A 12,149-nucleotide genomic window follows, 5' to 3' on the forward strand; every position below is an offset into this window, starting at 1 on the left:
CTCCCGCGCGCACGTGGGCGGCGCGCACACGCATGTGCACGGCGGCGGCGCGTGTGCTCGCCTCTCCCCCCCCCCCCTTCTCGCCGCCCCCCCCCCCCCACACATCACCACCACCTCCACCACCACCACCCGGCCCCGTGCACGCGTGCTCGGGGCCGTGCGTGGGCCGCCCGTGCCGCAGCAGCAGCAGCAGCAGCCGGAGCAGGCTGGGGCTTGCGGCGCAGGGGCAGGGCCGGGGCTGCTTTGCAGAGGCCGGGGGGGGGGGGCGGGAGGGGGTGGGGGGGGGCGCAAGGGGCTGGGGGGGGGGGCGCGCAGCGACCTTGCACCGGCAGCGGCGGCGGCGGCGCGGGGCTGCAAAGGTGCGTGCCCAGGGGTATTTTTAATTATTTTGGTTTTTTTTTTTTGGGGGGGTGTGGAGGGGGCGGGATGCGCGGCCACACGCTCGGGGAAGGGGTGGTGGTGGCGTGGGGGGGTTGTGCATGGGGTGTGTGGGGGGGGAGACGGCAATGCGGTGCCGCCGGGTTGCTCGCCCCCAGCCCCCCCCCCCCCCCCCCCCAATAAAAAAATGAGCAACCCACGCTTGTTGCTGCATGGGGAGAAGGCAGCGCCGGTGCTGGGGGTTGGGGAAAGGTGGGGGGGCTCCCAAATGGGTGCCCCCCTCCCCTCCCCGGCCCTGCTGCGCTCCCCTCGGCCCGCAGCGCTGCCAGGTAGGCGCCCCCCCCACCCCCTGCATGCGGGGCCCCCCGCCCTGTCCCACCCTACAGCGCCCTGGGGATGCTCCCATCCCTTCCCAGAGCCCCCCCCCTGTTCCCCAGCAGCACCCTGGGGCAGGGCACCCATGGGTGGGGGCAGCGCGGGCTGCGGGGCGGGCAGGGGGTGGCCGTGGCCCATGGTAAGCGGGGGGGCGGTGGGGGAGCCAGGTAGGGCGAGAAAGAGTTGGGACAGCAAGAAAAATAAAAGGCAAAGCTCACGGCGTGTGCGCGGCGGGGTGGGGGGGGGGGAGGCTCCGCGCCCCCAATTTCTGGGTTCTCCTTGTCCCGGCAGGGCTGAAACCCCCCCGGGGCGAGAGAAGATGGCCGAGAAGGTGGTGGCCGGGGACCTGTTCCTGCGGCAGGCGCGGGAATCGGTGTCGTCCCTGGACTCGGACAAGCTGTCCCCCGTGTCCCCCGAGGCGGGCGGCGAGGAGTCGTCGGACAGCGAGGGCGAGCAGGAGGGCAGCACCCACAAACTGATCCGCAAGGTGTCCACCTCCGGGCAGATGCGCAGCAAGGTGAGGGGCGCGGGGACCCCCCCCCCAGCCGCTGCCCCTTCCTCGCCACAACCCCCCAGCCTTCGTGGTTTTGCTTTTTTTTATATATATATTTTTGTATTTTTTTTTATTCCTTCCCCTCCCAGCCGTTTGCTCGGGGTTGGCGGCGCGTGCGTGTGGGGAGGGCCCTACAAAAATACGGGGCGCTGCCGTGGGCGCGGGGACATTTGGGATGCCCAAACCCGTGGGTTCAGGCTTTGGGGGGGGGGGCTCGGAGCCCTCGGTGCCATTCGGGGACCGCCGGCCCCTCGCTGTGCCGTGCCTGGGGGTGCCAGGGGGGGGCTCACCCCAAAGCCAGAGGGGCCGGGCAATGTCCCCGCGTCCCCCAGGCCGGGTGTCTGCGCCTGTCCTCTCGGCCACATCCTGCCCGGCGCGGCGATGAGCTGTGCAGGAGGCGATGCTGGGGGCAGACAGCGGGCGGGATGCACGTGTGCCGGCCGAGGCGGCCTCTCTGCACCCGTATGGGGGGGGGGGCAGCACCCCGCAGACACGGGGCTGGTGCTTAATTAAGCAGGAGGTTAATGAAGGAGGGGGAGCCTGGTGGTAGGGTTCCCGAGAGATGTCCGGCTCGGTCACGAAGAGGGGGGACCTATTTTTGGGGCGTCCTCAGCTCTACTCCTGGATGCTGCTGGCAATTGGGGTCTGCAGCCACCTGCTGAGTTTTGGGGCCCCCACCCCACTGTCTGGGGGGGCGAGCATGCCCCCCTCCCCAACCCCCCCCATATCACAGTGCAGGGACAGGGCAGGGCGCGCACCCCGTCCCCACCTCCGCTGCGTCCTCCTCTCTCAGCGTGCGCCCCAAAAGCCATCCTGCCCCCCACCCCCGAGCGCCCCCGTCCCTCTCCATCCGTCACGCCCCCCCCGTACCCCCACACCTCCCGCTCACCGTTCTGCGGGCTGTAATTGCCGGGGCGCCCCGCGGGGCGCTTTGTGCCGGCCCCGGTGCGGAGGCGGCGAGGCCATTGTGCTCGGTGACAATGACAGCTGCCAGGCGCAGGTGCCCCTGCCGGGCTGAATGGCCCCAGGACGGGTGGGGGGCCTCGCTGCCGCCCCCTCTTCCTCCTCTTCCTCCTCTTCCTCCTCCTCCTCGCTGTGGCCGGGGACTGCTGGTTCCAAGCGCCGGAGCTGAAAGGGGGCTGCGGGCATCGGTGGGGACCATGGGGTGGGAGCGTCCCTGTGGGGTGAGCACCCCCGTGGTTTTGGGGGTTGCGTTCCCGCAGCCCCAAATTCCTGCTGCTGGGGTGCGCCGCAGGTGCTCGGTGGGGCCGTGGGGGTCCCCCTGTGTGCAGCATCCCCCAGTGGGGCACCCCGACAGCGAGCGGTCCCGTTCCTGGCCGGAGGCGTCCTGCAGGACCCGAGTGTGCCCGGGAGGGACCCAGCCGTGCCCGTGGGGGTCGGGTGCTGGTGTCGGGCGATGGGGAGGGTGGGATCCCGGCCGCTGGAAGAGGGCGGTGAGGAAGGACCCGTGGGGCCAGCCCAGCCTGCGTGCTCTGAGGTCCCCTGTACTTTTTGGGGTCCACTGCACGCGTTGGGGACCCCTTGAGTGCTCTTAGGTCCCCTGTGCGCTTTGGGGTCCCCTGTATGGTTTGGGGATCCCCTGTATGCCTTGGGGTCTCCTGCAGGCCTTGGGGTCCTCCTTCATGCTCTGAGGTCCCTGCTGCGTGCTTTGGGGTCCCCGCTGCGTGCTCAGCTGTCCCCGGCACACTTTGGGGTCCCCCGCTGTGCTTCGGGGTCCTCTCCCAGGCTGCGAGGTCTCCTTCATCACTCAGGGTCCCCTTGTGCGCTTCGGGATCCCCATGCACGCTTTGGGGTCCCCCTGCACGCCCCGAGATCCCTGCATACCCTGAGGCCCCTGCGTGCTTTGGGGCCCCCCATGGGGTCTCCCAAGCCCACGTGCCCGCCGGCCACCCGGCACGGCCGTCACCCCAGAGCCCCGCGCGGTGCCACCAAAACCCCAAAGCGGGGCCGTGGCGAGGGGACCGGGCCCTGCCTGGTGGCACGGGCGGGGAGGGCGCAGCGCCTGGGCGGCGGAGATAGCCCCGGTGGCACCGGCCGGATGTTTGTGAGGTTTCTCAGCCGCGCTGCCCTCGCCTCGCTCACACTTTCCGTTGTGCACGCGCTGCGGCCCCGACCCCCCGGCAATCCTGCAGCCCCTCCACCCCCACCTCGTGTTCCTGCGTGCCAGCGTTGGGGCCACGACCTTGCAAAGGTCCCCGCAGCACGGGGTTTGGGGGGGGACCAAGCTCCTGCCCTTGCAGCAGGACCCATCCTGGGGGGCACGCGGCTGCAGCCGAGCCCGGAAGAGCCCCAGCACGCTGCAGAGCCCGATAACGGCTTGCAGCCGACCGCAGCCTGCGGCTCACACCCCGACCCCGCTGCCTCTGGGGGGAACGAGGCCGGTGCCTGCCCCATGGGCCCGAGCGGGGACGATGCCCGCGAGATGCAGGTTGGTGGGTCCCAGCCCCCCCTCTCCACCTCCTCCTCCTCCTCCTCCTCTTGGCGCTTCTTGCTCCGAGCGGGGAGTTTTTTTTGGGGAGAAAGCGCTTGCTTGCTTGCGTCCTGCACAACCCTTGCGTCGCCAGAATTTTTGGTGCCCAGGGAGGGGGCCAGGGGGCCTCCAGGCTGCGGCGCTGGCACCTGCCTGTTTGGATCGTGCCGCCCGCCTGGCCCCCAGCCAGGCAGAGCCGGGCTGCGGCGCTGGCTGCCGACCCCGCTGCGCCAGCACCGAGCCGCTGGCACCCACCCGGTGTCCCCTGGCTCCTTGGCACCGGGAGCTCCTGCTCCTCGCCATCGGGAGCCCCCCCAGCTCCCCCAGCTCATCCTCATGCCCCCCCCATCCCCGTGGGCATCGCCACGGTGGCCACCCTGCAGCCCTAAGGGGGGCCCTGGGTGCTGATGTCCCTGCGGTCCCTGCAGAAGAGCGTGAAGGAGGGGCTGCTGCTGAAACAGACGAGCTCCTTCCAGAGGTGGAAGAGGAGGTACTTCAAGCTGCGGGGCAGGACGCTTTATTACGCCAAGGATGCTAAGGTAGGCGGTGGGGGGGCCTCCCGAGCCCCCCGCCGAGCTCCCCCCGGGGGGGCTGGAGCCTGCAAGCTCAGCAGCGAGCGGCGCTTTGCCCCTGCAGTCCCTGATTTTCGACGAGGTGGACCTGTCCGACGCCAGCGTGGCCGAGAGCAGCACCAAGAACATCAACAACAGCTTCACGGTGAGGGCCGGGGGCTCTCCGCGGGGCCCCCCTCCCCGCGCTGCTGGTGCTGGAGGTGGCACCGATGTGCTGTGTGCTGGGGGGGGGGTTCCTAGGGGCTGGCTCGCTGTGGGGTGGCCCTACAAGGTGTGGTGGGGTGTGTGGGGTCCGTGGCTCGCTGCAGGTGATCACGCCTTTCCGGAAGCTCATCCTGTGCGCCGAGAACCGCAAGGAGATGGAGGACTGGATCGGTGCCCTGAAATCCGTCCAGAAGTGGGAGATCCACGAGGTGGGACAGCCGTGGGCACGTGGGGTGGAGAGCCCTGAGGCTGGGGTCCCTCGGGGGCAGGCCGGGGGCTCAAAGGGGGGGGTCCTGAGGGTGCTGACGGAGCCGGCTGTGCCCCGCAGGCCACGCAGTTCAACATGGAGCACTTCTCGGGCATGCACAACTGGTACGCCTGCTCCCACGCCAGGCCCACCTTCTGCAACGTCTGCCGTGAAGCCCTCTCGGGGGTCACCTCCCACGGCCTCTCCTGCGAAGGTCAGCACCCGGGGGGGGGGGTTGATGTGGGGCGATGGCCGCGGCCGTGGGGCTGGGGACCGTCCTCACTCTTCCTCCTCTTCCTCCCAAGTGTGCAAGTTCAAGGCCCACAAGCGCTGCGCCGTCCGGGCCACCAACAACTGCAAGTGGACCACGCTGGCCTCCATTGGCACGGAAATCATCGAGGACGAGGACGGGGTGAGCCCGCGGGGGGGCCCTGGCGGCACGGCCACCTTCCCTGGGTGGTGAGGGTGCCGGGAGGTGACGCCGGCTGTCCCGAGGTGGGGGGCCACCCCTGCGCCGTGGTGGCACGCGGGTGACACCCGCACCCTCTCCGCAGGTGGCCATGCCCCACCAGTGGCTGGAGGGCAACCTGCCGGTCAGCGCGCGCTGCGCCGTCTGCGACCGCGCCTGCGGCAGCGTCCGGAGGCTGCAGGACTGGCGGTGCCTCTGGTGCAAAGCCATCGTAAGGATCCGTGTCCCTCCCCCCCAAAAAAAACCTTCCCCTGGGGCTCAGCTGAGGCTGGCGGCGTTGGCGCCGCGTCCCCCGGCTCGCACGAGCGTCCCCGTGCCCCCCAGGTCCACAGCGCCTGCAAGGAGCTCTTCGGCAAGAGGTGCCCCCTGGGCCAGTACAAGGTGTCCATCATCCCGCCGACCGCCCTGAACAGCATCGATTCGGATGGTGAGCGGGGCAGGGGACGGGGCTGCGGGGGCTCTGTGTGGTGGCACCGCGCCCGCCGCCTCCCGGCGCGCTGAGGGGGCATCAGTAGGTTCCAGAGTGAACGTCACCCGCAGACGTTCCCTCCCCGCTCCCCGCACCCTTCTCCGGAGGGGCCCAGCTGGCCTCCGCCGAGCGAAATCTGTTCCTCTCCTCCGGATATTTCTTCTCTTGTTCTTTAATGATTTCCACCGCTCCGCTCAGCCGGTGGCTCATCTGCTGCTCGTTACTCATCGGGATGCTGTCAGGGCAACCATCACGCGGCTTCTCCTCCCTCTCCAGAGCCGTGCCCGTTCCCTCCATCCAGCCCGGGGACCGGGGTGGCCGAGGTGTCCCCGAGCCGGCTGCGGGCCAGCTTTTATCGATCCTCTCGCCTCGGGCACATTTCATTCCCTGTCTCATTCCTCTAAAAGCACTCCGCCGCCTGCCAAGCCTCCCCAGGCGGCTGCGTCATCTGCACCCACCCGCCCGCCAGGTTGGCAGAGCTGGGCGAGATCCTGCAGCCTCCGGGGGCGGCGGGTCCCTGGGGGGCTCCGGGTGCCACCGGGGCGGAATGGGGATCCCCCCGTGGTCCCCCAAAAGCAGCCCCCCGCGTGCCACCCCTGCTGCCCCCCGCGGAGGGGCGGGCTGGGCACAGGAGCCGGCTCCGTGGCTCGCTGGGTGCCCGCGGGGGCAGCGATGGGGAGGGAACCAGGCTCGGCTCTGCCCTTTGTGCTGGCCTGGCACAGCCTTGCCTGTCCCTGTCCCTGTCCCTGTCACATCCTCTTCCCCTTCAGTGTCTCCATTCCCATCCACAACCTCATTCCTTCCCGTTCCCCATCTCCATCCCCGTTTCTATCTCCATCCCTTCCCCATCCGTCTCCCACCCCATTCCTTTCCCCATCTCCATCCCCTCTCCATCCCCATCCCATCCCGTTTTCCTCCCACCTCCATGCCCTTCCCCATCTCCACCCCCTCCCCTTCCACTTTTCCTTCCTTACCCCTCCCACATCCTTGCCCCCATCCCCATCTCTTCCCCTCCATCCCCTGCCACCCCCAGCCACCCTCCAGGCCAGGCACGGGGTCGGGGGCTCCAGAAGTGCCTCCTTCCTTGGGGCCGGGGCCGGGACTCACTCCCGCGGGCTCCCTGCAGGTTTCTGGAAGGCCACCTGCCCCTCCACCTGCTCCAGCCCTCTCCTGGCCTTCGTCAACTCCAAGAGCGGCGACAACCAGGGCGTCAAATTCCTGCGCAAGTTCAAGCAGTTCCTCAACCCGGCCCAGGTCTTCGACCTCATGAACGGGGGCCCGCACCTGGGGTGAGCGCCGGCGCGGGGGTGGCACCGCGGGGAGCCCGGCGGGACCCCCCCCCCCAGCGCCCTCCCTCCTCCTCCTCCTGCCCTCCTGCTCCCCGCAGGCTGCGCCTCTTCCAGAAGTTCTCCACCTTCCGCATCCTGGTGTGCGGCGGCGACGGCAGCGTGGGCTGGGTGCTCTCCGAAATCGACGCCCTGGGGCTGCACAAGCAAGTGAGCCCCCCCCCACCCTCTCACCCTCCCACCCTCCCACCACCACCGCTCCCGTCCTCATTTCCCCCAGGGGGACCGCCACCCGCAGCACCCAAGGGTGCTCGGGGTGGGCGCAGGGGCTGAGCCCCCCGTCCCCGTCCCCGTCCCGCAGTGCCAGCTGGGCGTCCTGCCCCTGGGCACCGGCAACGACCTGGCGCGGGTGCTGGGCTGGGGCAGCCTCTGCGACGACGACACCCAGCTGCTGCAGATCCTGGAGAAGCTGGAGAGGGCCACCACCAAGATGCTGGACCGGTGAGGGACGGGGTGCGGGATGGGGGAGGTCTCGGCTCGCCCCCCCGGGATGGGGTTTCGCCCCGGGGTGACGCAGGCATCCGCGGTCTCTCTGCTCGGCAGGTGGAGCGTGATGACCTACGAGGCCCCCAAGCAGTCCCCAGCGGCCCTGAAGGAGGAGGAGGACGGGGACTCCAACATCCAGGTGGGCACCTTTGGGGACGGGGGGCTCTTGGGAGGATGTGGGGAATGAGGCAGTGGCACGAGGTGAGCGTGGCGGGGCTCAGCCTGGCAACGTGTCCTCGTCCCGGTGCCAAAAGGGGGGGGCACGGTGGTCAGACGAGGCCATGTCCTGGCTCGGGGACACCCCCCCAGGTGTCCCAGCCCGCGCTGTCCCCTGCCAGGCCCAGATCTCCCACTACGCTGACTCCGTCGCCTTCCACCTGGCCAAGATCCTGGAGTCGGACAAGCACTCGGTGGTGATCTCCTCGGCCAAGTAAGGGGGAGCTGGGGGTGACGGGGGTGACGGGGCCGGGGGAGCCGAGCCCCCCAGCGCTGCTGAGTACCCCCTGAGGACCAGGCCTGCCCTGGCCGGTCCCGTTGCCCCCCCAATGCTGCTTCCCTGGGCAGGTTCCTCTGCGGCACCGTCAATGATTTCGTGGCCGAGGTCGGCCGGGCGTACAAGAGAGCGACCGAGAACAAGCAGGAGGCCGAGCTGATGGCGAGGAAGGTGAGGGAAGGGGGAATTTGGGGAATTTGGGGTGCGTGTCCGGGGGTACAGCCCCAGGAGGGCTGGGGACCTGGCGGAGACGTGCGTGCCACGGGGGTGCACGGACACTTGGGGTGCCCGAGCTCTCGGGGTGCACGGACACTTGGGGTGCCCCAACCAGCGTACGGTGCCCCGGGGGCATTTGGGGTGCCCGAGCATTTGGGGTGAGCCTGTGGGCGCCCCGCAGTGCGCCATGCTGAACGAGAAGCTGGACTCGCTGGTGCGGGAGCTGAGCGAGGAGGCTCAGGCCGCCGTGGTCCCCGAGGGGATGCCGCAGGCCGGCCCGGCCGACGCCAAGGAGCTGGAGAAAAGCGGCTTCAACCCCAGCCCCGTGCCCCGCATCTTCAAATCCAAGGAGCAGCTGATGCTGCGGGCCAACAGCCTGAAGAAAGCCCTGCGGCAAATCATCGAGCAGGCGGAGAAAGGTGAGGGGGCGGCGCGGGGGCGGCGAGGGGTCCGTGCCTCAGTTTCCCCGACCGCATCCTCAGCCTGGCAGCAGCACTGCGGGGTCCCGGAGGAGCATCAATCCTTCTCCGGGTCGTTTCTCCGGTGCTGGGGAAGGTCCCAAACGCAGTGGGATGGGGGAGCAGCTTTTGGGATGTGGGGCGGGTGCCCTGGGCTCGCTGCCAGGCTCCGTGTTTGCACCCAGCTGTGGACGAGCAGAACAAGCAGACCCAAGCCTACCGTGCCAGCGCAGTCCCCAGCAAGAAGGACAGCTCGGAGGAGCTCAACAAGGAGGAGAGGCTCTGTAAGGCATTGTGTGGCACACAACACGCCTTTTTTTTTTGGGGGGGGCAACGGGGAGAGCCGTGGGATGGGCTCATTCAGCAGCAACCCCCCCACGGCCAGGCTCCCGGCGGGAGACGGTGACCTCCGCCACCTCGTCCATCCTCCTGGAGCGCCCGGACACCTTCGGCAGCCTGCAGTTCCCCGAGGAGCCCAGCGTGCTGTGAGTCTGGGGGGGGGTCCCGCCGGCCCCCTCCCCGCCGACTCCCCACGGGTTTTGTGCCCCGGGTCCCGGTGCCAGCCCCGCTGTGCCTGCTGCTTTCAGCCACTTCTCGGAGAAATGCGTCATGAACAACTACTTCGGCATCGGGCTGGATGCCAAGATCTCCCTGGAGTTCAACAACAAGCGGGACGAGCACCCCAAGAAGTGCAGGTTGGCTGCGACCCCCCCCCCCACCCCCCGGGGAAAAAACCACTGGGAGGGACCACTGGGATACTGGGATGCTGGAGGGCACCGCTGGGATGCCAGAGGGGGAGCACCAGGATGCTGGAAGGGGCCACGGGGATGCCAGGAGGGGCTGGTGGTGGGTCAAGGGGGGGGCTGTTGGCAGCAGGGGGAGCCTGGCGGCCCCGCTCAGCCCCCCCGCTGCGCCCCGCAGCAGCCGCACCAAGAACATGATGTGGTACGGGGTGCTGGGCACCAAGGAGCTGCTGCAGCGCACCTACAAGAACTTGGAGCAGCGGGTGCAGCTGGAGGTAGGGGGGCCAGGGGTGGCGTGGGGGTGTGGGGAGGGCACGGGGGGTGTCGTGGTGCCCCCCTCCCCATAGGCTCAACCCTCTTTTGCAGTGCGACGGGGTGCCCATCTCGCTGCCCAGCCTGCAGGGCATCGCCGTGCTCAACATCCCCAGCTACGCCGGGGGCATCAATTTTTGGGGAGGCACCAAGGAGGACAACGTGAGTGCGAGGCGAGGGGAAGGGGGGGGGGGGGTGCGCCGTGCCTTTCCGTCAGCCCTGGGGGGGGGGGAAAGCTGAGCCCAACCTGGTCGCGCCACCCCCCCGCAGAACTTCGGAGCCCCCTCGTTCGATGACAAGAAGCTGGAGGTGGTGGCTGTTTTTGGCAGCATCCAGATGGCCGTGTCGCGGGTCATCAACCTGCAGCACCACCGCATCGCCCAGGTAGGGCCGGGGGGGGGGGCTGTTGGAGGGGTGATGATGGTTTTTTGGGGGCGCCGAGCCCGGCGCTGCCGCCGTGCCAGCCCCCACCGTGCGCCCCCGCAGTGCCGCATGGTGAAGATCACCATCCGAGGGGACGAGGGCGTCCCCGTGCAGGTGGATGGGGAAGCCTGGATCCAGCCCCCCGGCGTCATCAAAATCCAGCACAAGAACCGAGCCCAGATGCTGACCAGGGACCGGGTGAGCCTCACGTGCTGGGATACTGATGGGGGGGGCTCCGTGGCTCCGTGGGGATGGTGGCAACCTCCTGGCCCCCACTTTCAGGCGTTTGAGAGCACCCTCAAGTCCTGGGAGGACAAGCAGAAGGGGGAGAGCTACCGCGCGGCGGCGCGGCCGCGGCTCAGCTCGCAGCAGTCCATGGAGTACCTGACGGAGGAGGAGAGCAGCCTCCTGCAGCAGCTCTCGCGGGCGGCCGAGAGCCTCATCGCCAGGTCAGCCTGGGGGCCGAGGGGGTGGTGGTGGTGGTGGTGGTTTTGGGGGGGGGGCAGCCCTGCTCCATCCCGACCCCTCCCCGCAGGATCCACGAGGCGGCCAAGGCGCACAAGGCGGTGGAGCAGGAGCTGGCCCACGCCGTCAACACCAGCGCCCTGGCGCTGAGCGAGGCACTCTCCAACAAGGCTGCCGGCGCCGCTGAGGTGAGCAGGAGGGGTCTGGGGGGGTTGTCACGCCCCCCAACTCGATGCCCACCACCCCTGTAACCTTCTCTCCGCGCTGCCCCTCTCTCCGCCCCAGTTTCTCAGCAGGAACGCGGCCGTGGAGGTGGTGCTGAGCATCAAGGCGCTCTACGCCGAGACCAGGGCGTTCCTGGAAGGGAAGGCGGTGAGTGAGGGGCCGGGGACCCCCCCGAGCCCCCCGGCTGGTGGCAGCGGGGCTGGGGACGGTCCCTGTCCCCCGCAGCTGGACTCGCCCCAGGAGGAGGAGGCGCTGCAGGGCCCCCTGAGCGCGCTGGGCCAGGAGCTGCAGCGGCTGCTGGACGTGCACTGGCTGGTGCCCATCGCCCACCCTGCGGAGGAGGTTTGAGAAATTGGGGCTGGGGGGGCGGTGGGCGATAACGGGGGGGCTGCAGGAGCGCGCTCAGCCCCAGCTCTTGCAGGAGAGCGGCGGCAGCGCCAACAAGGGCAGCTTCAAGCTTCGCCTCAACATCCCCAAGCCCAGGAAGGACAAGGCGCAGAAGCAGAAGGCCAACAGCGCGCTGCCGGGTGAGGAGGGGCCGTGGCTACCTGCTGACCCCCCCCAGCAGCCCCACAAGGGGTTGGGGCGCATCCCTTCTGTACCTTCATCACCAACGCACCCTTTGGGGGCGATTTTTCTCCTGGTAGCCCTGCAGAGCCACCCTGCTCTGTGGCGAGGCTCAGCCCCTGGGGGGGTTTGGCGAAGGGGAGATGTTTGGGTGTGCCAAACCCCCTCCAACCTGGGGATGGGGGCGGGGGGGTGCTGCCTGCCCCCCGTTCTACCTCTCTGCGTTTCCTCCCCACCAGCGGACAAGTGGGGCGCTGAGGAGGTGGCTGCGTGGCTGGAAGCGCTGGGTTTGGGGGAGTACAGAGACATTTTCATCCGGCACGACATCCAGGGCTCCGAGCTGATCCTGCTGGAGAGGAGAGACCTGAAGGTACCGCTCCTCTCCCCCCACACAGCTCCGGGGAGCATCCCTCGAGCCCCTCAGCTCCCTTTTCCCCCCCCCCCCCCCCCCCCAGGACCTGGGCATCACCAAAGTCGGCCACATGAAGAGGATCCTGCAGGCCATCAAGGAGCTCAGCAACCCGCCCTAGGCTGGCGGCAGCACCGGGGGGGCCGCCTGGGACCCCGCTGCCTCCTGTGTGTGTGTGTGTGGAGCCCCCCCGCTTGCCTTGCTTTGTCTGTTCGTCCCCCAGCGCCCCTGGAGCCGCTGCTTCTCGC

The 12,149-nt window shown here is 69.3% G+C and overlaps 1 protein-coding gene across 1 annotated transcript; it reads left to right on the forward strand.

The window, feature by feature from the left end:
- Window positions 1-1,072: 1,072 nt before the first annotated feature.
- DGKK (diacylglycerol kinase kappa) lies at window positions 1,073-12,022 on the forward strand (the record flags this gene model as incomplete). The annotated part of the gene is made up of 29 exons (XM_084294074.1): window positions 1,073-1,270; window positions 4,226-4,336; window positions 4,434-4,514; window positions 4,678-4,782; window positions 4,902-5,034; window positions 5,126-5,232; window positions 5,375-5,500; window positions 5,614-5,716; window positions 6,885-7,047; window positions 7,146-7,254; window positions 7,406-7,545; window positions 7,648-7,729; window positions 7,929-8,020; window positions 8,155-8,254; window positions 8,481-8,718; window positions 8,943-9,041; window positions 9,143-9,242; window positions 9,345-9,452; window positions 9,679-9,775; window positions 9,867-9,974; window positions 10,083-10,196; window positions 10,299-10,433; window positions 10,518-10,684; window positions 10,771-10,888; window positions 10,986-11,072; window positions 11,151-11,267; window positions 11,347-11,452; window positions 11,732-11,862; window positions 11,948-12,022. The coding sequence occupies 29 exons, from the start codon at window positions 1,073-1,075 to the stop codon at window positions 12,020-12,022; spliced, it is 3,450 nt and encodes a 1,149-aa protein (XP_084150200.1).
- Window positions 12,023-12,149: the final 127 nt, after the last annotated feature.

The sequence above is a fragment of the Netta rufina genome (assembly GCF_964035555.1).
Source record: "Netta rufina genome assembly, chromosome: 12".
Taxonomy (NCBI): Eukaryota; Metazoa; Chordata; class Aves; order Anseriformes; family Anatidae; genus Netta; species Netta rufina.